This window comes from Acanthopagrus latus, chromosome 17 (genome assembly GCF_904848185.1).
Source record: "Acanthopagrus latus isolate v.2019 chromosome 17, fAcaLat1.1, whole genome shotgun sequence".
In the NCBI taxonomy this organism is placed as follows: Eukaryota; Metazoa; Chordata; class Actinopteri; order Spariformes; family Sparidae; genus Acanthopagrus; species Acanthopagrus latus.
The window spans coordinates 30,966,893-30,990,913 of NC_051055.1; the positions used below are offsets into that span (position 1 = coordinate 30,966,893).

At 43.6% G+C, this 24,021-nt stretch overlaps 2 protein-coding genes across 16 annotated transcripts in view; both read right to left on the bottom strand.

The window, feature by feature from the left end:
• col6a4a (collagen, type VI, alpha 4a) overlaps positions 1–2,634 on the bottom strand; it is a 71,706-nt gene extending 69,072 nt beyond the window's left edge. For 2 of the 12 annotated variants that reach the window (XM_037074617.1, XM_037074616.1), the window contains exons 1-3: positions 2,043–2,274; positions 1,824–1,905; positions 859–1,286 (exon numbers count right to left, since the gene is read on the bottom strand). The gene's annotated coding sequence lies outside the window, so the exon portion shown is untranslated. Of the gene's footprint in view, positions 1–858; positions 1,287–1,823; positions 1,906–2,042 lie in introns of all 12 variants that reach the window. The other 10 variants (XM_037074612.1, XM_037074610.1, XM_037074609.1 and 7 more) reach the window with 10 other exon arrangements.
• A 333-nt stretch (positions 2,635–2,967) lies between these two features.
• LOC119006178 (collagen alpha-6(VI) chain-like) overlaps positions 2,968–24,021 on the bottom strand; it is a 36,734-nt gene continuing 15,680 nt past the window's right edge. For 3 of the 4 annotated variants that reach the window (XM_037074622.1, XM_037074620.1, XM_037074621.1), the window contains exons 13-41: positions 23,281–23,359; positions 22,287–22,432; positions 21,665–21,757; positions 21,528–21,581; positions 20,572–20,643; positions 19,992–20,018; positions 19,807–19,851; positions 18,947–19,000; positions 18,752–18,814; positions 17,859–17,924; positions 17,170–17,223; positions 16,940–16,975; positions 16,766–16,828; positions 14,715–14,777; positions 14,549–14,611; positions 14,145–14,207; positions 13,997–14,047; positions 12,927–12,962; positions 12,745–12,807; positions 12,592–12,654; positions 11,844–11,876; positions 11,723–11,759; positions 11,093–11,104; positions 9,839–10,332; positions 8,636–8,726; positions 7,602–8,255; positions 6,591–6,675; positions 5,490–5,632; positions 2,968–4,576 (exon numbers count right to left, since the gene is read on the bottom strand). In XM_037074622.1, coding sequence (XP_036930517.1) covers positions 4,362–4,576; positions 5,490–5,632; positions 6,591–6,675; positions 7,602–8,255; positions 8,636–8,726; positions 9,839–10,332; positions 11,093–11,104; positions 11,723–11,759; positions 11,844–11,876; positions 12,592–12,654; positions 12,745–12,807; positions 12,927–12,962; positions 13,997–14,047; positions 14,145–14,207; positions 14,549–14,611; positions 14,715–14,777; positions 16,766–16,828; positions 16,940–16,975; positions 17,170–17,223; positions 17,859–17,924; positions 18,752–18,814; positions 18,947–19,000; positions 19,807–19,851; positions 19,992–20,018; positions 20,572–20,643; positions 21,528–21,581; positions 21,665–21,757; positions 22,287–22,432; positions 23,281–23,359 — 3,018 coding nt within the window. In that variant the 3' untranslated portion in view covers positions 2,968–4,361. The remainder of the gene's footprint in view (positions 4,577–5,489; positions 5,633–6,590; positions 6,676–7,601; positions 8,256–8,635; positions 8,727–9,838; positions 10,333–11,092; positions 11,105–11,722; positions 11,760–11,843; positions 11,877–12,591; positions 12,655–12,744; positions 12,808–12,926; positions 12,963–13,996; positions 14,048–14,144; positions 14,208–14,548; positions 14,612–14,714; positions 14,778–16,765; positions 16,829–16,939; positions 16,976–17,169; positions 17,224–17,858; positions 17,925–18,751; positions 18,815–18,946; positions 19,001–19,806; positions 19,852–19,991; positions 20,019–20,571; positions 20,644–21,527; positions 21,582–21,664; positions 21,758–22,286; positions 22,433–23,280; positions 23,360–24,021) is intronic. The other variant, XM_037074623.1, reaches the window with a different exon arrangement.

A 24,021-nucleotide genomic window follows, 5' to 3' on the forward strand; every position in this document is an offset into this window, starting at 1 on the left:
AGCTGGTCTGACTCGAGAAAAAAAAAACAAAAAAAAACACAAAAATGCCCCAAGATAAAAAGCTGTATCATTTCCCAGATGTGCACTGAAGCTACAGAGTGTGATGTCCACACCGCATAGAGCCATAACATGATCTGTCATACTGATCATGAAGTTTAACGAACTAAAACAACCCGAGCCTGATGTCGCTATTACAACAAATCCAAACCGTCCAACAGGATCAGGCCTCATCAGTCTCAGCTCAGTCTGCAGCTGTTTAGTTTGTCTCCTGTGTGTTCTTGATGCTTTCTGTCCTTCTGCCAACACCGTCTGTGGTCACAGCAAATAAAGACTGTTGCCGTTTGGTTTGACTGTGGCAGACCAGAACCACCACCTAGACAAGAATCCTGTGATTCTGAAGAGAATGATTGCTGTTCTGCATCTTGGATGGCATCCTGCAGCCCAGACCTGAAGACCTGTTACTTTACCGGCTTCAGTAACACTTCCTCTGAATCATCCCGGCTTAGTTTAATCTTTTCATTGTTGGCTGATGCAAAGTGAATTTTACAGCAGCTGAAGCTTTAGTCTGCAATGTCTCTCTTTAAACAGTGACAGCCACATGGTATGATAAAAATGTCCATCTCCTGCCAGCTCTTGGAGCTTGTTGGCACCATCAGCTGCACTCAGAGCAGCAGAGAGGAGGTCAGACAGTGCCGTCTATAAAACAGCCTCCTCCCTCGTCTCTCTGTCCCCAAAGAAATAAAAAAAGATTCTGAATTCACCAGGATCATCACAGAGAACGTGTTTAAAGAGGTTTTATGGACTTGAAATTATTATCAGTCAGCAGGGTCAGCAAGCCAGCTAATGAGAGTGACGTACCTCCCTCCTGGGAACCATGTGGCCCCTCATTGGCTCACGGAGCTGAGGTCATCAGGTCTGCAGGTGGACTGGCTTAGTCCTAGAAGGAACGCCCTTTCCAGTTTCCATCATGGAGCCTTGTGTCAGAAAACACTGTGTATGGTGGTGAATGAATACAGACAAATCATTTATTTATCCAGCTTCAATTGTTTCAGAATTCACACATATAATATCAATTTAAAAGATACATTTACAACATGAGAAAGTCTCAGTTTGTCGTAAAACTGATGAAATATCACACTGTGAAAAAACCTGATTATAAAGACTACTTAGCCAACAGTCTCGTTAGTTGAGCGGTCACCCCAGAGGGCGCTGCTCAGCCTTGTGGTCCTATCTGGCGTGGTAGCCACTGCAGTATGGCAGCATCAGTTGAATCTGCAGACAGGCCTCTAGGATGAGCAGAAAGCTTTAAGGGCTGGTTTTACAGTGCTCAAACTGTGAAATTACATCATCACATGACACACTGGGGTCCAAAAAGACTTTCCCCATAGGCTAACATGGAATGAATGGAACTCCGCCCCCAACGCTGTATCCAGATGTCATATAACACTCTTGGTTTGAATGTGAGCCATCTTTGCATCTGGTATGAAGTTGACATAAATCTGTCACCAACTGCAAACAGGATGATGGGGGGGCAGCAAAGGGCCGCTGCAGGGAGGACAAAGCCTCTGTACATGGGGCGCTGCTCTACCAACTGAGCTCATGGCCGCCCCAATGGCCAACAGTTCTATGTGGAGTTGGCGGCCATGTTGAAGTTGGTGATGAGAGTTGTGTCAGATGATGTAGTTGAATGAGCACTTCATCTCAAAGCTACATGAGATTTAACATTAATTACGAAAAAAACTGCGACTATCTTGACTTGAAAATGACATATGACTTGTTTTTATCATTAGTGTAAAACAGTCAGAGTTGTATCAGCACTTTACCTTTGAGCGGACTTCCAGATTGAAGAACTTGATTGGCGTATGCGACCTCAGAACAGATTAGCATGAAGGGCCGAACGTTACCCTGTTGGAACAAAACGTTATTTTCCGTTAGCTGTTGGCTCCTCAGTCCTCCAAACCCTGCCGGGGTGAAAATTCTGACGAGCAAATACATTTACAACATTTACTTATTTCTGTATGTCTTGGCCTCACAGTACTCACCTGACATAGTTTACCTGTACAGATGAACCCTTCACCTCTACGGCAGGTCCCGCTCGTTCACTTCCGGCAGTTAAAACGTCGAGCTAGCTTGTCAGGCAACAGTAGCTCATGGTGCGTTCCAGTGCACTCGGACAAGAAAACGTACTGGAATCGTCATCCAAGTCGAAAACTCGGGCAAAAGCCGCGAAGCCAGAGTTCACCGACACAAACACACTGACATGACAACACACCTATAACAATAAGTTTTAACCTCTTCGTCGCTTTTATTTAACAAAGTTTTTTAAAACGTGCAGTGAGCAAATTTGTAGACGCCAGTTTCACTTCCATTCAGTAAATTTGCGCTCAACAGAAGTAATTAGAAGTGTGCGTTAGGAGCTGACTTCTTCGGTCTTCTATTAAGTCCCCTTAACTGTTAAATATGTCTTTGTAGCTGCTTGTGAAGTTTGCAAACTTGCCAGTCAAAACTCGTGTGTAGCGAGCGTCCGTGTTTTACTGAAATTACGTCACTGAATGGAACGCACCATAATTGACGCCAGCGCTAAAACTCTCGCTAAGACCCGCCCCCCTCTGCCGCTGATTGGCTGGTACAGGCTGCCTTTGCGCTCCTCTACATGTCCTCTGCTCGGCTAGCACCTTACGGTTTGTTGGCAACTAGCTTCCTAGCTACAGAAGCTAACCGCCTGGTGACTTAGCAGGTCATCAGCACCAGTAAATAAATGATTTCAGTACACAACACACTAAAACACAATGACACAGGCGCTGTCACCTTCTACACACGTTGAGCCTGTGGCATAAGTTAGCCACACTAGCTAATTCAACCAGCTAAATCATACCAGTTTGGTTCCCTGATCTGTTGAAAACACTCACCGCGCCAATCTTCATTGAAAAAAACACAAGTTTTAACGTTAGCTACAAACAGCACAGGTTCTCTTCACATGGTTTTTATTCATTATTCAGTATTTCAGTAAGTTGGTGTTCGCTGAGTACAACATGAAAAAAACAACACATTCAATTAACAGTATTAATGTAGATCTGCAGTTTAAAGTGAGTGTAATTTGGTGAGTTTATTGTCTGCAGAGATCTTTAAAGCTGTCCTAATGAACAAACTAAAGTCTCCATTACTTTTAGTATTTTTGTCATTTGAATATTATCCCTGATGCACTGACACGTGAACGAGAAACACAGCTGGCTGAAGTGGATCTATTTCTACTGCATTAAATGTTTGGTAGGTTACTAATAATACCACATTTAATGAATCACAGGTTAATCTATAAATGAATATGTATTGTATATACATATTGTATTAGTAAAATCTGCACAGTAACTTTTAACCTGGGTCTTCAAACTGATTTTAAAAAGTGAGAATTACAATATTTGTCTCTGGAATGTGATGAAGTCAAAGTATAAAGTAGAATAAAATGAGATAAGTGCATCATTGTTATATTGTTCTTTCATCTGTCCCAGCGCTGCAGTCAGACTCCTGCAGCTGACTGACCTCAGATCTGACGATGATGAATTGACACCATCTTGTGGCAGAGAGAAACTCCTGCTGCCAGCTGTTGATCACAGCAATTTATTTCTATTGTGCATTGTTGTATTTTAACAGGATTCATGAGCTGGGAATTAAAATGTCAAGATCAGCAGAGGTGAAACAAGCTGGAAGTTTGGTTGAATGTATTGAAACGGTTCGTGGTGTTCGTCTTTCGGAAAAAGTTTTTGCCGCTTGAAGGCTGTTTTGTACTTATAGACGCTGTAGATATGGACAGATAATCTGCATAATGGTACTGATGGACACGACTTGAGTTTTGTAGTTAGGTGAAATATAACTTTTAATCACAAAGTAGTGCAGAAAAGAAAATGATAGTGTGTTGTTAAAAAAATTTTGCCAAATTTAAATGAGAGTATTCGTCCAGCTTCTCTTAAAAAAGGAAACAAAAATAGCACCTCATCTTGTCAAAAACAAAACACATCCTGAAGGACCTCTAAGTCCGTGTTATGGATCAAACGTCCAGCAGAAAGTTTGTGAGATTAAAAAAAAAAAAAAAATCACCCAATCTCCAAATAATTCATTAAAATAAATCTCAGAAACAAAACATGCATGTTCAAGGAAAAAAAAACCTGAATAAACTCGTCAAGAAGATGTTAGACAGCTGCTGAGTTCTGGATCAGCTGAAACTGACCCGCATGTGTTTTCATCAGCGTTTTAAAAGGTTCTCTCGTCTTCACATCTCTGTGAAGTCACTGTGTTTTTTTCTTTGAAGATGAATGTTTTCGATGATTTTTCCTGCTTCACCTTCGGAACAAAGCGACACTTCTACTTCATTCGATCCGTTCACGTCCCATGACAGCGAGTCCTCCTCTCTGAGTCTTTGTCAGACAGGTCTGCTCGCAGTCCTTCTTCGTCTTAAAGCGGTTTTTGTTACCACCGCAGCCGCCGTACCAGAAGCGAATGCATCTCCTGTGATCGTTGTCAAAGAACCACATCTCTGCGTATTGCTGGCAGCCGCCGGCGTCCTGTCTGAGCAGGCAGGCAGCTGGAAGACGACAGCAGAGAGATTCACATGTTAAACGAGCACATCTCGTCTCTTTGCTGTGAAGATTTACACATTTATTTCTAGTGATGACGTCCTCCGAGTTGAACCGACCACACTGGGATGATGTTGCCACAAATCATACATGGCTTCATCCATTAATCCATCAGGCAACATTCAGTTCTGTCTGATTCAGTGTCTCCTGAAGACACAACCTAATGAGACACTGCTGCAGGAATATAAGATAACAAAGCTGCAATTATGAATTTATGAATCTTGAGTGTAAAACTACTTTGAGAGCTGATCAGTCTGATTGAGTAATTCTCTGATTCCAGCTTTTTAAGGGAGGCATATTTTTCCAAAAGTACTGAGAAAGTCATCTGGAGACTCATCCACATTTTTCACCCTTTTCTGAGAATTTACAGACCAAACAGCTCGTTGATTAGTCAAGAAAATAATCAAGATTAATGGAATATGGAAATAATCTTAAATTGCAGCCTTAAATATACAGAACACATGAAATAATACAAGAAATCTATGGTCTCATGGTTAAAAAAAAAATCAGCTGCTCACACTTATTTTTATGAAACCAACAGGAGGACATACTGATTTGTTAGGGACTATATTCAGCAGCGCATTAATACACATTTGGTGCTTAAGTGTGTGTGTGTGTTTACGGTGATGAAGGAAAAACAGCGATACAGACACGATGCTCATCAGTGTTACGTCACTGTTGGTTTGACATGAGGTGTAAAGGAGCAATATGTAGTTATAAAGAACAAACTCATAATTTTAATATTCACAATATTAATGAGGTGATAATACAAACGTTGTTCCATCAGTGAATAAACCAGCTGTTCTGTGTGTGTGTGTGTGTGTGTGTGTGTGTGTGTGTGTGTGTGTGTGTGTGTGCTACCGTTGATTGGAGCTCCTGAGAGTGAACCCGGGTCGGTGGCTCTGCTCGGTGATGTCATCACAGCCCTCTGTCCCGTCTGGACCTGAGACACGTCAGTTACTTCATCTGCCATAAACTCCTCCTCCAGTTCAGCCGAGCCCTGACTGGACACACAGCAGCCAGAACTCATGTTGACACTTTTATACTGAATATTTAATCAAAGGATACATAAAAGTCAATAACACAAGTCTTCTTAAATAAGGACTAATTTCTATTTTCATTGGAAGAAAACGTTATGAATGAAAGGATTTTGCTTGTTGTCATCACCACCTGCAGCTCTATGGAGCTTTTAAACTTTTTTTTTAGCCCCTAGTTTTGTCTCGGTGTCTCTAGTTCTCAGCGTTGACTCGTTGCTGAACGCAGTGGATGAATTAGCAGCTGAAGACGCAGATATTCCCCTCAGGAGGAGGTGGAGACCAATTCCTAGAACTCCAGGTCCTCTGACAGCCACTCGGCTCCAAAAGTGAGTCAATCCCTGTAAGAGTCTGACTGTTAAAACGTCCGACTGTACAGCCGCAATAAAGCGGAGGGACAGACACCGGCAATTTGGATTAAAGCAGCAAGTTTGCTGCTCGTATTCTGTGTGTTTTTTTGTTTTTTTTTAAGTATTTATTGGCCTTTTCTGGCTTTATTGACAGTACAGCTTGAAGAGTGTGACAGGAAACAGGGTAAGATTGGGGGAGTGACACGCAGCAAAGGGACTCAGACCGGGAGTCGAGCCCGGGTCCGCTGCAGAGCCTCGGCACATGGGTCGCACGTGCTACCAACAGAGCTAAGCGGCGCCCCTATATTCTGTGTGTTTGCATCAAACTCAGACGAGTAACATAAGATGAAATGTTCATATGTCAGCACTGATAGCTGGTTAGCCTTGGACAGCTTGGTAGCTTCGCGCTAGGAGGGTTTGTTTAACTCTTCAGAATCCAGTGACTCTGTTCACTTTTACAGTCACTGGTGAACAACTGGACTTCATCAAGTGACACCAACACAGCTCAAAATGAATTATCATTTATAAGTAGGCAGCTGTCTATTGTTATGTGTAAATCTTCAGAAAGTGTGAGTTACCCGTTTAAAGTTTCGTCTATCATTATGTCCGACAGCTGGCTGCAGGTCTGTTTTATTGCAGGAGGAGGATACGTGTTGGTTCCCTCTGAAATAAACAGGACAGATACATTCAAGTTTGTTTATGATTAGAGATAATAAAAAGAAATGTTGTTGATGCCAAACTCTCACCACAATGCAACCTCAGCTTTTTTTGGGACCGTATACGAGTCAAACCTTCGTGTAAAAGCATAATTAAGATGAAAGAGGCACTTTTAAGATTTACCGTATTTTCTTTTTCAGGTCAAACTCATTTTCAATGTGCTTTGGGCTCTTTTACGACCCTGGTGATGCTACCAGCAAAGTTTCATGTTGTGTCGAGCTTTCTTAGTGTTTTGAAAATAGAGATTTTGATGCTATTGTAAAAGTGCCCGTAGCACTCCCACTGAAGGTGAGTTTGACCTTTTGAAAATTGTGTTGCCTGATTTTTGAAAACAAAAATGACAGTAAATCTTAAAAGTCGTAATTGCTTTGCTTTTACATGAAGGTTTGACTCATTTACTTTCACAAAAAAAAAGCTGAGGTTGCATTTTGGCCAGAGTTTCACTTTAAGCTGCAGCTGTTGAACAAAACATTGACAGAGATTCCTGATGAACAGATGTCTTTACTCCCCACATGTTAACTTACTACGACGGGGGAATCCACTGCCAAGGTGGTTTACAGAGTTTAGCTGCAGTTATTCAGTTACAACTTGCTTGTTCAGTCATGAAACTGATGACAGTGGTCCAATTAGCTGACACACATTAGGCTGATCACTTGATCAGGGGGGAACTCAGATTCAGTGCTAATATTATTTGCAGCTATAAACACAAATCATTATCTTTGATTTTTTTTTTTTTACAGTAAAACACGTAAACATGTGGAGACAAATGACACTCTGGCGTCGGATTCATGCTTGTATTTGAACAACGTGACATCTGGAGCTGTAAAATAAAAACCCTTTTACTCTAATTCAATCCTGAGTCTGGTTCTTACTGTCGAGGGCGGAGAGGAAGACCCTGAAGAAGCGCTGGGCGTAGCCCTGCTCCTCGGCCTTCAGTCTGCTGAGGTGGATCAGGTGCTGGTCCACAGGCAGGCTGGCCAGCTCCTCCACCTGCGTCCGGTTGAAGCGCTCGCTGACCGTCACCACAAACATGGCCACCCCCTCACACTTGAGCTTCTGGGAGAAGTAGCGCAGCCGGGCTCGGTCCTCGTAAGCCGTCTGGGTTCCCACCACCGTCAGTATGGCCCTCCTCCTCCGGGGCTGGCTGGCCTTCATCAGCACCTCCTTCAGGGTGAACTCCAGCGTGTGTCCCAGCGCCGAGGAGCCGCCCTGCTGCCTCATGGTCTGGATCAGGTGGGTCTTCATCAGGTCGTGGTTCTGGTAGGTCTGCAGGCCAAACTCCGGCTTTGTGACCTGGGTACCGCTCTGCTGGACTACAGCCACCCGGGCCTGGTTCCCGGCCCTGCGGGGCTGAGAGCTCACAGCCAGCTGTTCCACCACAGAGCCCAACAGCTGCTGGGCGCCCACATACTCATCAGCCTTCACCTCCCTGGAGCTGTCCACCACCAGGACCAGGTCCATGTCCACCTGCTGAGGCTGCGCCGGCTCCTGGATGAAGGAGCACTCCTCTGAAGGCCTACAGGGGTCTGAGGAAACCACAGAGTAACCATGGAGACGCCAACTGTGACTGCAGTCTGTCTTTATGTTAAATGTGTACAACAGTATGTAGCGTTGCCTCGTCTTCCTTACAGACCAGCTTAAAGCTTTTGCTATAGCTACAAGGTGGTGTCGTCACTTTAAGAAGGTCTCTGCCTCTCTGGATTTTAGTTCAAGGCCAGTCAAGAACAAAACTGCAGTGATATCGTCATATTCATGCCATCTGTTTTTTAAAAATACTCATCACACAACAAACCTGACGACCTTCTTCTCATTTGAATCTCTTTGATCAGTTTGTTAACACAACCTGAATAGGCCAAGAATACTAAAATGAAGATTAATACTGACATCAAATGTAAATCGAGCTCACCGAAACAGATGGCACAGTTCTTCACCTTCCTCAGGTCAGCAGCCATGTTCCTCCCCAGCACTGTGAAGATGGAGTGTCCAGTGTCGTCAACCTGAGATGAGTCATCACCTTCAATTAGTTTAATGCTCAAACATTTATCTTGTGGTTGTTAAGATTTCAGTGAAACAGAACTGGGAGCTAACTCGTCGCCAGGTTTACACTTTTCTACCTGAGATCAACAGTCTAACTGTTCAAGTGACGGCTGCAGGTTTTCAGTGCTGAAATCAAATTTCTGACACCAGACAGTAAATGTGATCGAAGCTGAAAAGGGAGACTAAGTGCAAAGAGAGCTCGAGGTCTGAAACTGAGATACTGAGAAGCCTGCTGAGAGAAATGATGTGTTCTCCTCCCGGACAGTAAAACCAACCCTGAAGTGAGACACTCAGAGCAGGACCGGAACACCTGACGTCAGCCTGGTCAAGTAAGCACTGAGCACGATAACATGACAACAACAACCTGAAGACGATTCCTGCACATCAGATGTTTTTTTGCCTTCTCTGACTGAGACTGACTACTGAGCTCTGAGGAATGCTGTTATTGGTGCTGCTCATCAAGTGGTGTGTCAGGACCTTTGGACCACATTGAAGTTTGGACACATTGAAGTGATGGTGTAACCACATTTTAGCTGGCAGGAAATATGCTCAGACTGAATATTGTCCACCTTTAACTAGAAATCAACATTTAAATCCCAGGTGCTGCTCACAGGGTCAGCTGAGGTGTAAGTTAACATGATAATGTCACATTAAGCATAACATTCATGTTTTCTGAATTACTTTGAACAATCAGGATAACATGCATCTTATCCTTATTAATAATAATTTACACCAATTAAAGACGGTTTTGCACCATAGCAGGCGAAAAAAAACAGCAAGGAGATGAAATGGACCAAACCGAATCAATTGCAATTTGGTTGAACCTGTGAGAGCAGGTTTCCTCCTCTGGTTTTTAAAAAAGGTGGTCATAGATTTTAGTACATCCTTGGTCACAATAACCAGTCCCTGATGTAAAGGGTTCTTTGTTCTAGACCAGCAAAGTGTTGGTGATCCGGTTCTTTGGCTGTTGAAATGCAACGGCCCAGTTCCCTGAGTAGCCACTGGCTCCGGACCAACACCAACTGAGTAAACAAAATGAGTTCTGTTCTGAATGTTAATGAACCAAACACACCTCGACTGCTCTTTGAATAAGTGCAGCGTTACGCATGGAGAGGATTGCTGGGAAGATGTTCAGGGCCCGGAGCTCCATCAGGGCAGTCGTGACGTCATTATTGTCCTCCGTCGGCCCATTGGTGAAAAAGACAGCCACTTTCCTCATTGTTAGTCCTGCACGAACGTGCTTGAAGACATTGCGACCCACAAACAACATGTTGGCCCCCAGCTGGCGTTGGTCGGTAGATCCCTCCAGGGAGATGTTCTTCACAGACTCGATCAACTGTCTCTTATAGCGCCAGATATTGAAGCGAATCAGGTACTGGGTGGAGGAGCTGTATCCCACCACAGCGACGCGAGTTCCTGTCGGACAGTTGCTCTCGGTGATGGCGAGGTCCTCCAGCAGGGAGATGAGGGCGTTACGCTGCCTCTCGAAGATCGCCGGGGTCACATCCGCAGACATGTCCAGAGAGAACACCAGCTCGAGGGGGGTGGCCGGGCACTGGGGTCGACCTGGAGGAGTTAATGTTTGAAAAGAACACTACGACACAAATACATCCCAAAACTGGAGACGTGTGATCAGACTTAAAGCAAAACTCTCGCCAAAATGCAACCTCGGCTTTTTTGGAGAATGTACCTGAGACAAACCTTCATGTAAAAGCATAATTATGACAAAAGAGACACTTTCAAGATTAAAAGTGTTTTCTTAGTGTTTTAAAAATAGAGATTTTGTTGCTATCATAAATTGACAATGAGTCTGACCCGAAAAAGTGAATACAGTAAATCTTAAAAGTGGCTCTTTCATCATAATTATGCTTTTACATGAAGGTTTGACTCGGGTACGTTCACAAAAAAAACCGAGGTTGCATTTTGCCGACAGCTTCACTTTAACACAAAACCAACTTCAGAGGTTTCACAGGGAAACTGGACTGGATGGATTTAAATTCTGACTCAGATGGAGAAAAAACTAATTTTAAGAAAACAGCCTGTAAAGATATGTCAAACTTCAACTTACAGACGTGACCACGAAACACTGGATTACTTTAAGCCAATTATTTTTCCATATTTCTGATATTCTATGTTTAAATGTGCAAATTTAGCCTCAGAAAAAGTATAAATGTGTGTTTTTGATATTTTTCATCATGAAAGTCTGTAAAAGAGATGGTGAGAGGTTGAATGTGTTAATATTTGCTTTGTGATCTCACCTCCAGCATCTGCACTTTTGTTTTGACGTACCAAAAGATTCTGGCTGACAAAATGGAGATATACATACCTATGCAACACGCTGCAAGGAAGAGAAAAACAGCTGAATGATTATTTCATCAAGACAACAAGCGCCCTTTAAAAAGCACAGAGTGAAAAACAGATATCAAACTCCGTCCTCCTTTACAAATGGATGATGTGACTCATTAACAGAAAGATGTGTCGCCTGGTGCGACACCAGACGCTCTGGAGATGATTCCCACTGGAAGCTTTCAGACTACTTAGAAATAGCTGCCAATCACGGTGAGGAAAGCCAGAACTGAGTGTTTCCTGGAATTAATCGAGGCTGTAAATTACAATAAATTGTCTCTAGCACATGATTAAATCCCTCTACAACTGATGATGATACTGTATATTCTCAGCTTGTGACAGTCTGCTGGTCAATCTGGACCCTTTTCAAAAAATATCTTGTCATTATCTTAGATTATCTTATCACAATGATCTAACATTAACATGAACTTTAAAACCTTTCTTTTCACTTTGAAGTGTCTGAAGGTGATCTAACAGTCTATTATTTCCCTGTACTGACAGGAAGCAAGATCTACTGACATGTCTTCAAAATAAAACGTCTGCTGAGCTGAGTCGAGACTCACAGACATTTTTTGCAACACATGAATTTGTTCACATATTCAACACTTACTGCAGTTGTCTCTGATGATGCGGATCAGATTGCATTTCTGTGACAAAAGAAAACATGTCATGTATAAGTATATTTAATTACTCCCTTAATGTTGGCACATGAGTTTAAAAGGTGGACTTACCGGGATGCCTTCTCCAGGAGGACCTCTGGGACCCTGCGCAGGAGACACAGCAGAGATGTTAGAAAACTCCACTCTTGCTGTAAACTTCTTACCTGAATTCCACCAGCACGTCTGGATTCCCACCAGGGGAAGAAACATCTACCTGCTTCTTCTGCGTACTAACTCTGAGCTGATGAAGAGGGTCGACCCATCAGAACCAACTGTTTACATGTCGACATGTGAAGCTACGGCCGCCTGAGGAGTCTTTGACAACATACATGAGGATTCTCAGATCCTCAGTCCTCCTGTCCGAGTCTTCAGTGAACTTCTGCTCCAGGAAACAGCATCCCTCTGCTTTATTTACTGAGGGTCATTATATGAGGGAATATAGAGCAGAAGAACAACGTCTCTTTGTCACTTCCCACCATGTGTGATGGGCCAGGATCATGACTCTTTATAACAGCATCCATATGATTAAATGGACACGCTGGAGTGGATTCATGCTGGTGCTGCTTGGCTCAGTGTGAGAAAACAAAAAGGGGGCAACAGTGTGTTGACCCGGTTGTATCCACTGCTGCACCACCAGACTACAGACCGACACTCATGAACAACTGAAAATGACATGTGCATCTTAATTCTTCAATAATGAATCTCACATTTGTGGTCATGCACCTTTTGACGATCATATAGAGAACAAATCCTAACTGACTCATGTCTCCTGCTGCTCCAAGAGAACAGCTGGGAGACTGAACCCTCGCTGCCGACTCACCGGGTGTCCTGGACCTCCATCTGTTCCAGGGTCGCCGTCTCCTCCGTCTCTGCCTGGTCTCCCCTGGGTCGACAAGACGAGAAATAAAAGTCACTGCTGAAGCAAAAACACAATGGATGAGTAAGGTAAACTTACAGGTGTGCTGTGTCTCACCTCTTGACCTTTGCTCCCTTTGCCTCCTGGACCTCCTTTGGTTCCATTTGCACCCTGAGGACCCTGAACACATAAAACACACAGACAGAAAGTCGTCACTCATCCTTCAACAGCCTGGTTACCAACATAATGAGGTGGGGGGATCATTTAGATTTAAATTTTGAGAAAATACATGAACTCACCGGTAGACCAGGGTGACCAGGAAAACCAGGATCTCCCTGTAAAGAAAAGCTAAGAGGTGAAAATCTGACATCAACTTAAAGCTACACGGCCAGGAAAGTTATCAGGACCAGCAGCTTCATGTCAGCCTGTGTCGGGTTCCCTAAATGTTGCACAGCACATATTCTGTACCTTATGCCCAGATATACTTTAAACTCCACCGATATGACGCCTCAACAATCCCCCAGTTTCAGTAGTGCATGAGAGTGACCTTCAGCAGGACTGCTCATTTTTGATGCACAATTTCAACTTGTATCCAAAATGACACTGTGAAAAAGGTGGAAAGATGAAAAAGTTGCACTGAACAGAAAAAATGCAAAACAAAAAGCAAAATGTAACAGATGATTTTGACTGACAGATGTGGAGCGATGAGGAGACTGTAATCATTCCTCATGTTAATACATGAAACTAACAGAGATGCTCTTTTAATGACGCACTGGCTGCGTCTCAGTTCAGGTCTGCATCCTTCAGAGGAGCATCTGAAGTCTGTCCCCGTCTGAAGGCTCCTCCAGAGGCTCCTTCTTCTCCCTGTTTCTGGAGGATGCACCGCTACGATCCTTCGTGGCCTCACATATCCCAAGATTCTTTGCACACCCGAAAAAGAAGAAAGAAAGAGAGAAAATGGCAACATCGCGTGGCGTAGATCGTCTCTTTCGCGAGCCTGGGCAGCAGAAATCGTGATGTAAGAGTAAAACATCTGGTGACAACCAGGAAATGCTCCAGAGGCTCGACCGTCACATTTAACAGCAGCTGACCAGGTGAACAAGCTCTCTGAAGGACTCGCCTTCACAGACCACAGAGGCCGAGTCCTTCAGAGGACGCAGACCTGAACTGAGACTCAGCAACTCATCTCATTGCGTCCTCTTCTTCTGCATCAGACTGAATGCATAGTTAGCTCCACCTGCTGGATATCTCCATCAGTATCCCAGAGTGGAGGGACACATTCAGTCATGTTTCATGTTGACTGCTCTGCAAACTCAGTTCCAAATGTCTTTTTTTATTCTGTATTTCGAGTTATGAAGGTCAGCTCTACCTTGGCACCTTTGCTTCCTTTAGGTCCATAACCGTCTCTCCCATCCTGACCCTGAAACCGAGCACAGACAGACCCTTTGAATCACTGAAGGAGTTTTAAATATACAGTTTACACAGTACAGTATTGTAAGTGATGATCAGCTGCTTACTGGCATTCCTCTGGATCCCTGTGAGCCTGGAACACCTGGAGCACCTGGTTCTCCTGGTTGGCCCTTTAAAACAAACAAACACTTTAACCTACTGAAGACACAGAACCACGCCCGCTCAACAAACCCTGTCAAACTTACAGAGTGTTTTAAAAACACTTTGCATCCATTCATCAAACTGCTCCGCAACATGTTTCTGTAAATGTTATAGTTTGATGACCACGCGAGCGGCTCGGTTCTAGAGATCTCACTGTCCGAATACCTCAACCACTGTTCTGTCATGAAATGTGCTTCATGTTCCCTTCAGGATGAACCGCAATAACTCCAGTGAGCGTCTGACTTCTCATCTAGCGAAGTGTTGACATTTATCAAATCACAGATGAGACACAGGAAATGATGTCACGCACCTTCTGTCCATTATGGCCACGGCGTCCGGGTTGTCCCGGGCCTCCCGGTTGTCCTGGAGAACCCTGCAGGGAAAACCAGCAGAGTCAGAACAGGAGGAGCTTCCAGCACAGCGAGGCTTCAGTACGAGTTGGACAGATGAAGAGGACGTGGAGGTGACGGACTGACCTGAGGTCCAGGGAAGCCGTTTATTCCTCGCAGTCCAGGATCGCCTTTTTCTCCTTGGCGTCCCTGCAGAGACAACATGGACTGGATCAGGACCGTGCTCCTCATACACGTCCTTCCCTGACAGCTTTATGCCGACACTTGGACTCTTTTATTACTCACATTGACTTTTTGTGTTTTTACATTTTGTTTGGTTTTTTTTTCGGCTTCCTCTTGTTTGGCTCGACTGTTGATCGTTTATTCTGGAATTTTGCTTTTTTTCCCTGTAAATTAGGAGGTAATAATCCCCACTGCCTTTAATCACTTTAAATGGTAATTTGTAAATCTTTCCCAATAATCATGTAACTCCCAATAATCGTTCCAAAGCTTGTGTGCGTGTGCACTCGTGCATGTATGTGTGTGTGTTCTGTTGGTGAAATTGTGCGTGTCAGTTTGGTGTGTAGGTTTCCTGTTTTTCACCATTGTGGAAAGTCTTGGCTTTCACCCACACCAACATGGCGACACGTCGCTCTGAGCGAACGGACTCTGATCCGTCTGGATGCGTCTCTCTTGTTACTGTTCTTTATGATTTCATGTTCCAGGAGTTTCACAGATGATTAGAAAACATGTTTAGATGCATCGCAGCAGCTGGTTACTTTAAACCTGCATACACATGCTGCAGGTCAGTGCTCAGTTTCTTCCCTCACTCCAGATCCGACTCTGGAAGAGTTTCTTCCTGAACAGAACGTACGGCAGCCTGGTTGTGACAACACAGCAGGAGAGGCAGATTAGTTATGCTGCACACGAGGACTGACAGCTGGTGATCGTTTTCTGTTCCTCAGCACTCTGTGTGTTCATTCATCAGCGACACTGTAAAATCTTTTCTTTTCTTTTCTTTCTTTCCTTCGTTCTTTCCCCACAGAGACACATGGTTTCATTTTCCCTGAACAGCTCCACTGAATTTCCCTGGAAGTCTGTCCACCAGCCAAATCTGCTAATTCTCCTTCCTGAACACCACATCTGAAGCACTCCGACCGACTCCACGTCTCTCGACATGAACCCTCATTCATCTCATCTTTGTTGTGTCAATCTGTTTGTGAGAAACATCGGTTTGTCTGGCAGAAGGATGACTGCAGTAAATGAGCCTTTATTAGTTTAACCGCATCCTCGCTGAATCACAGCAGAGTCTCTGTGTGGACACCGACACTGTTTGTGTTGGCTCTACACAGCATCACACCGGGTCTGAACTGTGTTCTGGGTTTCTGCACATACTAAAGTCTGCAGGATACTAAACAACAACAGCCACTACAGCCTCAGTCTGTTCACCTATTCAGCCCAATACAGAGGTGAAGTCTGTCGTCAGCATGTTAGCATGTTAGCAAGCGCAGTCCCCTCGTCCCCATGTGACCGTGATGTTTGTAGCCCAACATCAGCTTCTTACTGCGACACATTTAATTTAGCTTCCAACATCACAGAGGGGAGTTCATCTGTGGAGATTATCTGGATCAACAGAGGAACCAGAGAGATGCTAACTGCAGTTAGCTACAGACAGACACCTTACACCACTCTATTCTCACAGGTTCCTGTGTAAGACTACGGTGGCTGAGAAAGCCCAAAACACTGCAGCTGAAGGAAATAAACACCAAGAGACAGAACCAGCAGACCGTCCTGACCAATCTGACCCGTCACATTCAGGAACACAAGAGGAAATCCTGGAGGACGAACACGTCAAAAACCCATCAGTGATGTTAAAAAATGTGCCAGTCAATGTTTATTTTATTCTGATCAATCAGACTGATATATTGGTTATTGGTTTGATGCCGTCAGTGTCGCTGTAACACTTGCAGCGGTTCTGTGTTTGGTTCTGTGTTTGGTTCTGTTTCTGGATGTGAATCACACGTCTGTGTTTTTGTGTATTTGTTGGTGTTTTCTTAAATTCCCTCGTCCACTGTACGTGCTTTCACACTTTTCTGAGTAAACTGAGTCTCGTGATCATCTAAATATTTGAAGTTCTGTGTTACTGTCACACATTTCATTTTAAACAAAGCAGCATGACGTGTTGTCTGATCACTCACCTGTGGACCTGAAGCACCCTGGACACCTGGGAGTCCTCGAGCTCCTGCTGTTCCAGGTGCGCCCTACAAGACACACACACACACGCACACACATGCACACGCGTGCGCACACACACACAGTGTTTTAAAAGAGTAATGCAGTGTGTAATCAAACCTTTGTCGACAGTTTCCTACCTTCTCTCCAGGAGTGCCTCTTCTTCCATCTGGACCCTGAGAACAGAATTTAAAGAACAACAGAATTTTATATTCACATTGACAATATTAATAAGATGCCAATACACATAGTGTCAACCAAATGTGACATATAAACACACACACACACACACACACACACACACACAGGATGTGTACAGACATGGTCCATTATAAACTGCTTATGCCAGAATGGAAGTCTGAAATCTCACCGGGAATCCATCGACTCCTCTCTCACCTGGCTCACCGTCCGGGCCGGGATCGCCCTGATGGATTTTAACAGATTTACTTTAACACAGTATGATTCAGACAAATTAAACTCTGCTAAAATTCCTTTAAACTGGGTGCAGCCCTGTCGACTGCTGATAAACACAGAAACAGGATTATAGGAGGTGGAAGAAGCGTTCAGATCTTTAAATTCTTCAACTGACAACTTCTCAGTCTGCAGTGAATCCTGACGTCAGCACAAACTGAGCCGACACAACAGAGAACAGACGGTGTTCTGACAGAGTCCATCCCCCTGCTGATCTGTGTCTCCTCTCAGCACCGACACCTGAGACGCTTCAGAACCACCGATCTTTCTACAGAACCTGCCGACTGATAAATACAGCCGGCTGATTTACTGACTGTTCACAGCACTCAGATCAGGTTCTAGACACACAGAGGTTCTTGTGCCTGGTTCTGGTTTTGGACAGCAGCCAGGCTGCTAGCTGTAGCACGCTGCTAATGCTGTGTTTGCTGCAGCAGCACCACAGAGAAACACTTTTAGGAAAGTATCGTCTGCAAAATGTACTCATATAACGTCAGTACATAAATAAAAGTACTGATCCTGAATCAGTTTTCTGTCAGCTCATCCTAAATCCTTCAACCATGTGTGTGAAGAGTGTGTGACGTCTCTTACTGGAAAACCTGGGCTCCCAGGGTCTCCTTTAGCTCCTGGGATGTTGTTACTGACACCTGGTTGACCCTGTGGACAGAACACAGACTCAGTCTCACCCGTGTGTTTGAAAAGATAAACTCCATGTGGAAGCTTCCAGCTGTGAGCAGCTTCCCACCAGAACACAGAGCTGATAACACCTTTACATTTTCTTACGGACAATACAGCAAATTAGTGACGAAACTCAGAACGAGCCGAGAGACAAACGTGTGTCTGACTCTCCAGGTCGTGTTTTCAGTTCCTTCTTCTTGTTTGTTAGTTAGATACTTTTCTCAAGAAGTTACAGAAGGAGTCGAAGGACTTTCCTCTCAGCTTAAGTTGAGTGGAGATGTCAGGTGTGGGGATTTGACTCCGTATTCATTTATTCATTTACCTTTCATGCCAACTCGCACAAATCCAGAACTTTTCCAAGTCGTATCCTGGATTTTGTTGAAATAATGAATGTTGAAACGTCCGTTGAAGATATTGGACCTTATAAAGTTCTACAGCTGTTCTGCAAATACTTAACTTACTTTAGGTTATTAATTTAAAAAGTTTGACCCTCAGAGTTAAATTTCAGCACTTTAGAGATTCTGTGTTTTCTGAACATCAGCAATCGTTTATTTTTCACTCCAGCAGTTAAAGCTGTCAGCTGTTGACAGTCACCGAATCGTAACAGGAAGACATTTCTTTTATTTCTTTTTTTATTTCTTTTTACCAGAACCAAGAACCTGTCGTATTTAAACCTTCGTATCACCCCTAGTTTAAACTTCCTGTCAGCACACTCTTGGTTCTTGGTAAAATACTGTGTGTATTAATGTAGTTCTGTGTGTATTAATGTAGTTCTGTGTGTATTAATGTAGTTCTGTTGGACTCACCCGATCTCCTCTTGCTCCTGGATATCCTTTCAGTCCCTTGTCTCCCTTGATGCCGGGGACACCCTAAAGACAACAGTTCAGAGGTCAGAGGTCAACCTCACAAAGCTGAACTGAAATTACGAATTTCTGCACGAACGCAAAATGAAAATTTAAAAATAAAGAGGAAAATTGATCTGCTGGCGTTTAGTTTTTTACCGGATCTCCTGCGTATCCTTTCACTCCTTTGATTCCATCTTGTCCCTTCAGTCCCTGCGAACACAAAAAGACACAGTTCAGTTCTGAGGAATCCACCAGTTTACATTAATGCAGACTGACTTTACCAACATATTCTTATTACGAGTCATTATATCTACTTACTGCAGTATTTCTGATGAATGTTTTGTTTATTATTATGTGTATATATATACAGTATATGTTGGGGTTGAATCTGGGGACAAACCCGAGATAATGTTATAAAGTCTGGTGGAGGTTAAATTTTCAACCAACTCATGGAGCTAACAGTAATTAGCTCGTTAGCTTGTCTAGTTTTTCTATTCAACGGATGTTTTCACGTGTAGCTATTTAGTTTAAGCTAAGCAGCAAGATAACTTTGTCAATCAGAACAGAACAGTATTAGCAAAACTACATTCATTTATTTGTGATGGTTTGTTAATATGTTCAAGTTAGAAAAAGCCTCGTTCAGGACTGCTGGACGGTTGGTAAATCATAGTTGAAGCTAACGTTAGCTGCTGTTTTCACTCTTATTAAACTCCGAGTTTGTTAAGAATGACACATCATAACTCATCAACACAGGCTGTTTATGACGTGTACGTGATCTCTGGACTACTTGAGAATTAAATCTTGATGCCTATGAGAAAATTGTTGAATGCAACCAGACGACTTGTAACTGCAGCTAAAGAACAAACTCAGCTTTGAGGCGACTCTTCTTAATACTGAAGCTAACAAAAGTTGAACGAGGAAATATTTCAAAACTAATTAAAAAGCATGAAAATCAGAATATTATGTGAGTCGTCTGTTTGTCTGCTGATGAGATGTTGTAATGTTGACATGCAGACCTCCTCTCCGTGGACTCCATCCACTCCATTTGCTCCCTTCTCACCCTGCAGCATTGGAAGAGACACGACCGTCACATATGAAGTAACTCCTCCGTCAGACATCCTTCAGTAAATGCAACACTTCACATCAATTGTTTTCCTAATTAATTCTTGTCTTCACATCTCAGAGGTCCTGCTGAACTCACCGCGTCGCCTGAGACTCCTCTTAAGCCCTGCGGACACAAACAGCAGCATTTACACACAACAGCATCTGACAACATGCTCGTTTATACACTTCCATTATGAGCAGAACTTAAATGTCGAATATTTTTGTGTGATACAGATGAAAAGCTAAGAGAATAGTGGCTCGTGGACAAAAATTCAGTGGAGAAAATGAAACCATGACTGTTTCCAGACAGAATTACGCAGAATTTGAAGGTAGCCCCAAAACTATGGAGCAGCTTCCCCTCCACAGCTGTTGCTCTGTACAATCTCTGCTGCAGCGACTGACCGCTGTAACCAAGCTAGCTTAGTTATCTGTGGAGCTACACGAGATAACGTCACGCAGAGCCAGAAGATTTTCACATGTTGCTCTGTTACTCAGTTCAGTAGAGCTCTCTGTAACACAGAACAGAGACGTGTTTGACATTTCTTCTCTGTTCGTGATGTTGGTTCAGTTTTTGGAAGTTTTTGGCCTCATCATACAAACTGCGCCTTTCAAAATTTTGCAGATGTATGAGTGAATGATGATGTAACTGTTCTCAGTGTTACTGAGCCGTACTCTACCTTCTGTCCTCTGATCCCAGGACAGCCCTTGGTGCCCGGAGGTCCCCTCGGTCCAGGTGGTCCTCGCTCACCCTGCAACAGCCAAACACAGAGATCACCGGAGTCCAGACAGTATCAACAGATCCAGAAAACACTCGCTCATACTGTGAAGCTCAAACACACGTGTGTAATCTCCAGCGTGATACAGGACAGATTTCAGCAGCAGACACGAGGACATCCATAACCATCAAAAACAAAACCATGTGAAGACCAGACTCACACTGAGGTGCTGCATAGTTCTGCAAATTTGGTCCCATTGATCTGTCAGATTTCTGTTTCACCACCTCTTCATGTGGTGTGCATCTGCAGCTTGACACAGCTGGTTTAAAATAACTGAGAGGATGATTAAAGATCACCTCCACACATGTATTCATGTATACCAAACTGCTCTGAGTATAGTATCATTACCACATTTGAATCATTAAAGCAGCTCTCATTCCTTCTCCCAATCAAATACTCCAGAATAGATTCACAATTTGAGCTGCTGAACTCCAGATGTCTCCTACTTCACTGTAAAGTCCATTCTCAGCATTCACGTACTGGAGACAGGTGAAGAGCCGGATCTTTGCTCCTGTTTGAACTGAGCCATGAATCACTCACGACATGTTCGTCAAAGATCAACTAGCAAGTCAAGAACGAAGCTCACGCAGTTTGTCTTAACGTAAAACATCATGTAGTTTTGTGTTAAACTGCTCGGTGAACTGCATCTATTGGCTTGTGTCACAAATCATGCTCGTAGGCTTCGCCTGTTAAAATCTGATTTGAGAATACTGACACTTTGAGCAACAAATGTGAAAAACAGCCTTTCTAGAAACAAACTGTGCATGACATCATTCTACACGGTGAAGCTTCAGCGTTCAGCTGGAGGAACGAGAAGAGAACGGCGACTTTAAACACTGTGTGGAAGAAACACTTACCGAGCCTCCCTCCTCTCCCGGGTAGCCCGGCAGACCGTTCTTTCCAGGATCACCCTGTTCATAAAACACACAACAGCTTCAGTCAAGTTTTCCCAAACGTTCATGTCTCAAGTCTACAGGTGTGTATATCGCGTCACCTTCGTCCCCGGGTTGCCCCGATCGCCAGGACTGCCTTCAGGTCCCACACATTTGCACCAGACGTTACAGCACACCCTGTCAGCCACTACGTTCTGCAGAGGAGAAAACAACAGACAGAAAACAATGAGAATTTAAACAGTAACACACAACAGGTCGCTCTGACAGCTTCAGAGTCGAGTGACCATCGTTGACCCAATCTGTGCGAACACGCCTTCAGGTCGGGCGTCCTGATTCTTGCCGGGGTGGAGGGTGAAGTGTCGGGGCTACGTGACGCTGCACACTGAGATCATTCAGAGGCAAACCGAGGATTATCAGAGCTCTTCTGATGACGGTCCTGCAGTTTGACATATTTCAGTGTTGCACCTTCGTCTTCATTAACATGTGATGCTGGAAATGTGACGACTGTTGGCTGCACTTACTGTTCCTGCCACTTCAGTGCAGACTGGCAGGGCAGGAGCAGGGGGAGCTAATGTTAGCCTATAAAGCACCGCTAGTGGCCGGATAACGAAGCAGTGCTTGTTTTCACTTGATAACTTGATTGCTGGCGTGACGAATGAACAACGAGCGCTCATCTTCAGGCTGTTTTGCCTGTGCTCAGCAGCAGTAACATGAAACACTTACAATCTGTTGGTGGATGGCGCTGTGAACATTATGCATGTCGATGCTGAACGGAGTCTGTTGGCCGAATCCTCGGCCGAACTCCACCTTCTTCAGCTGGGAAGCATCGTGCGCTCCCTCCAGAGCGACGGCCAGCAGAGCGCTGATTCCTGCAGACAATCAACAAAACACAGTGAAGGTTTTCTGTCTGAGACGACTTCCTGTGCTCAACACGGTGCGATGAGGCTGCAGCAGTTAGAGGCTCAATGGAAGGATGACGTTAGATGAAGAGACGAAGATGAAGAAGACCGTCTGACATTTTCTCCTCCAAACTGTTTTTTTTCCGCCATAGATCACACCGACACTCCTCTATCCACAGATTCTCCACAAAGAAACTATAGGACATAATACTCAGTTAATGTATTGTTAATTATCCAAAACTGCGATGGAGAAATGTACAGCTGCCAGAAAAGGTAACAATCTAAATATTTATATAATAATATGCTTGAAAGGTGTAATCTGGACATCATCAGCATGTAGAGACAGAACACCTTCACATGTGACCAGAGGAGACGAACCAGAACTGTTCTGGTGACTGTGACTCAGGTTGAGTCCAGTCTGACTGAAGTGAGTCTGACGACGAGTTAACGAGCAGATTAAACTGGTCTGAGTTCAGTCAGAGACACAAACTTGAGTTCAGAGTCAAAATATTTCCTTTCTTCACATTTATGAGTTGATGTTGTTGATTATTAGACTCAGTAGTGAACTGAAGCTGCAGGCTGTCAGACTGTCACCTCTGAGAGACAGAGGCTAGCTGTTAGCATGCTAACCTCAGGAGACGTCTGTGACATCATCACTGAGGTCTCTTCATGTATGAAAAACATAACAGATCAATCAATAATATCAAAATTTAGATGAATCAATTAAAATCATAATTTTCCAAAAATTTGCAAGATGGACGATCATGACACAATCTAAGCAGAGAGAGGAAGTTTTGGGATGAGCTCCCAGTTTTTACCAGACTTTTGCAGATCGGCTGCTTGATTCTTCAGCTTCATCACGTCTTCATCGAGTCCGTCTGAGAAGATGAGCAGCACCTGAAGAGGTCCGACACACGTTAGACTGTGTCTGCTGTCAGTCTGTTGTGAGATCAGCTCTGTACACTGCCTGCTCCTCTCTGGTCTTCATTAATGGGAGCGAAGGAAATGTTTTGCATTTCAATTACTGAAAAAGTGAAGCAGCAATCTGATGGACTGCCATGAGATTCTGGTCTGGATCTACACTGATACTGTTGCGCACTGTGATGTCATTTCTTGGGAGCGTCTTCAAATGTTTCATATGCCTGAAATCTGCACAAACTAAGCTTAAAGATAATGTAAATCAATAAATTAGAAAAATATTGAAATAATGTCAAGACATCAATACAAATATGAAATCAGACATTTTTTCCATCAAACACAGAATATATTGATCCAAAACATTTCTCAACACTCTCAGTGAACCATGTACATAATTAAGGTAAACTAGCTACACTGTTGTACACTGATTAGACTTGCTGATGAGCAGAGAAAGTTCCTCATTGGTTGTTTTTTTCTGCTTAAACAAACTAAACAATCAAAATTTCTTTGTCTTCATGACTGAATAAACAAACTGAGCTTTCTAGCTTCAAACAGCATTGTGGGACCTTATTTTCACTGATGGAGAAAGTTTGTATTATCACCTCATTAATATTGTAAATATTAAAATTCGGAGTTTGGAT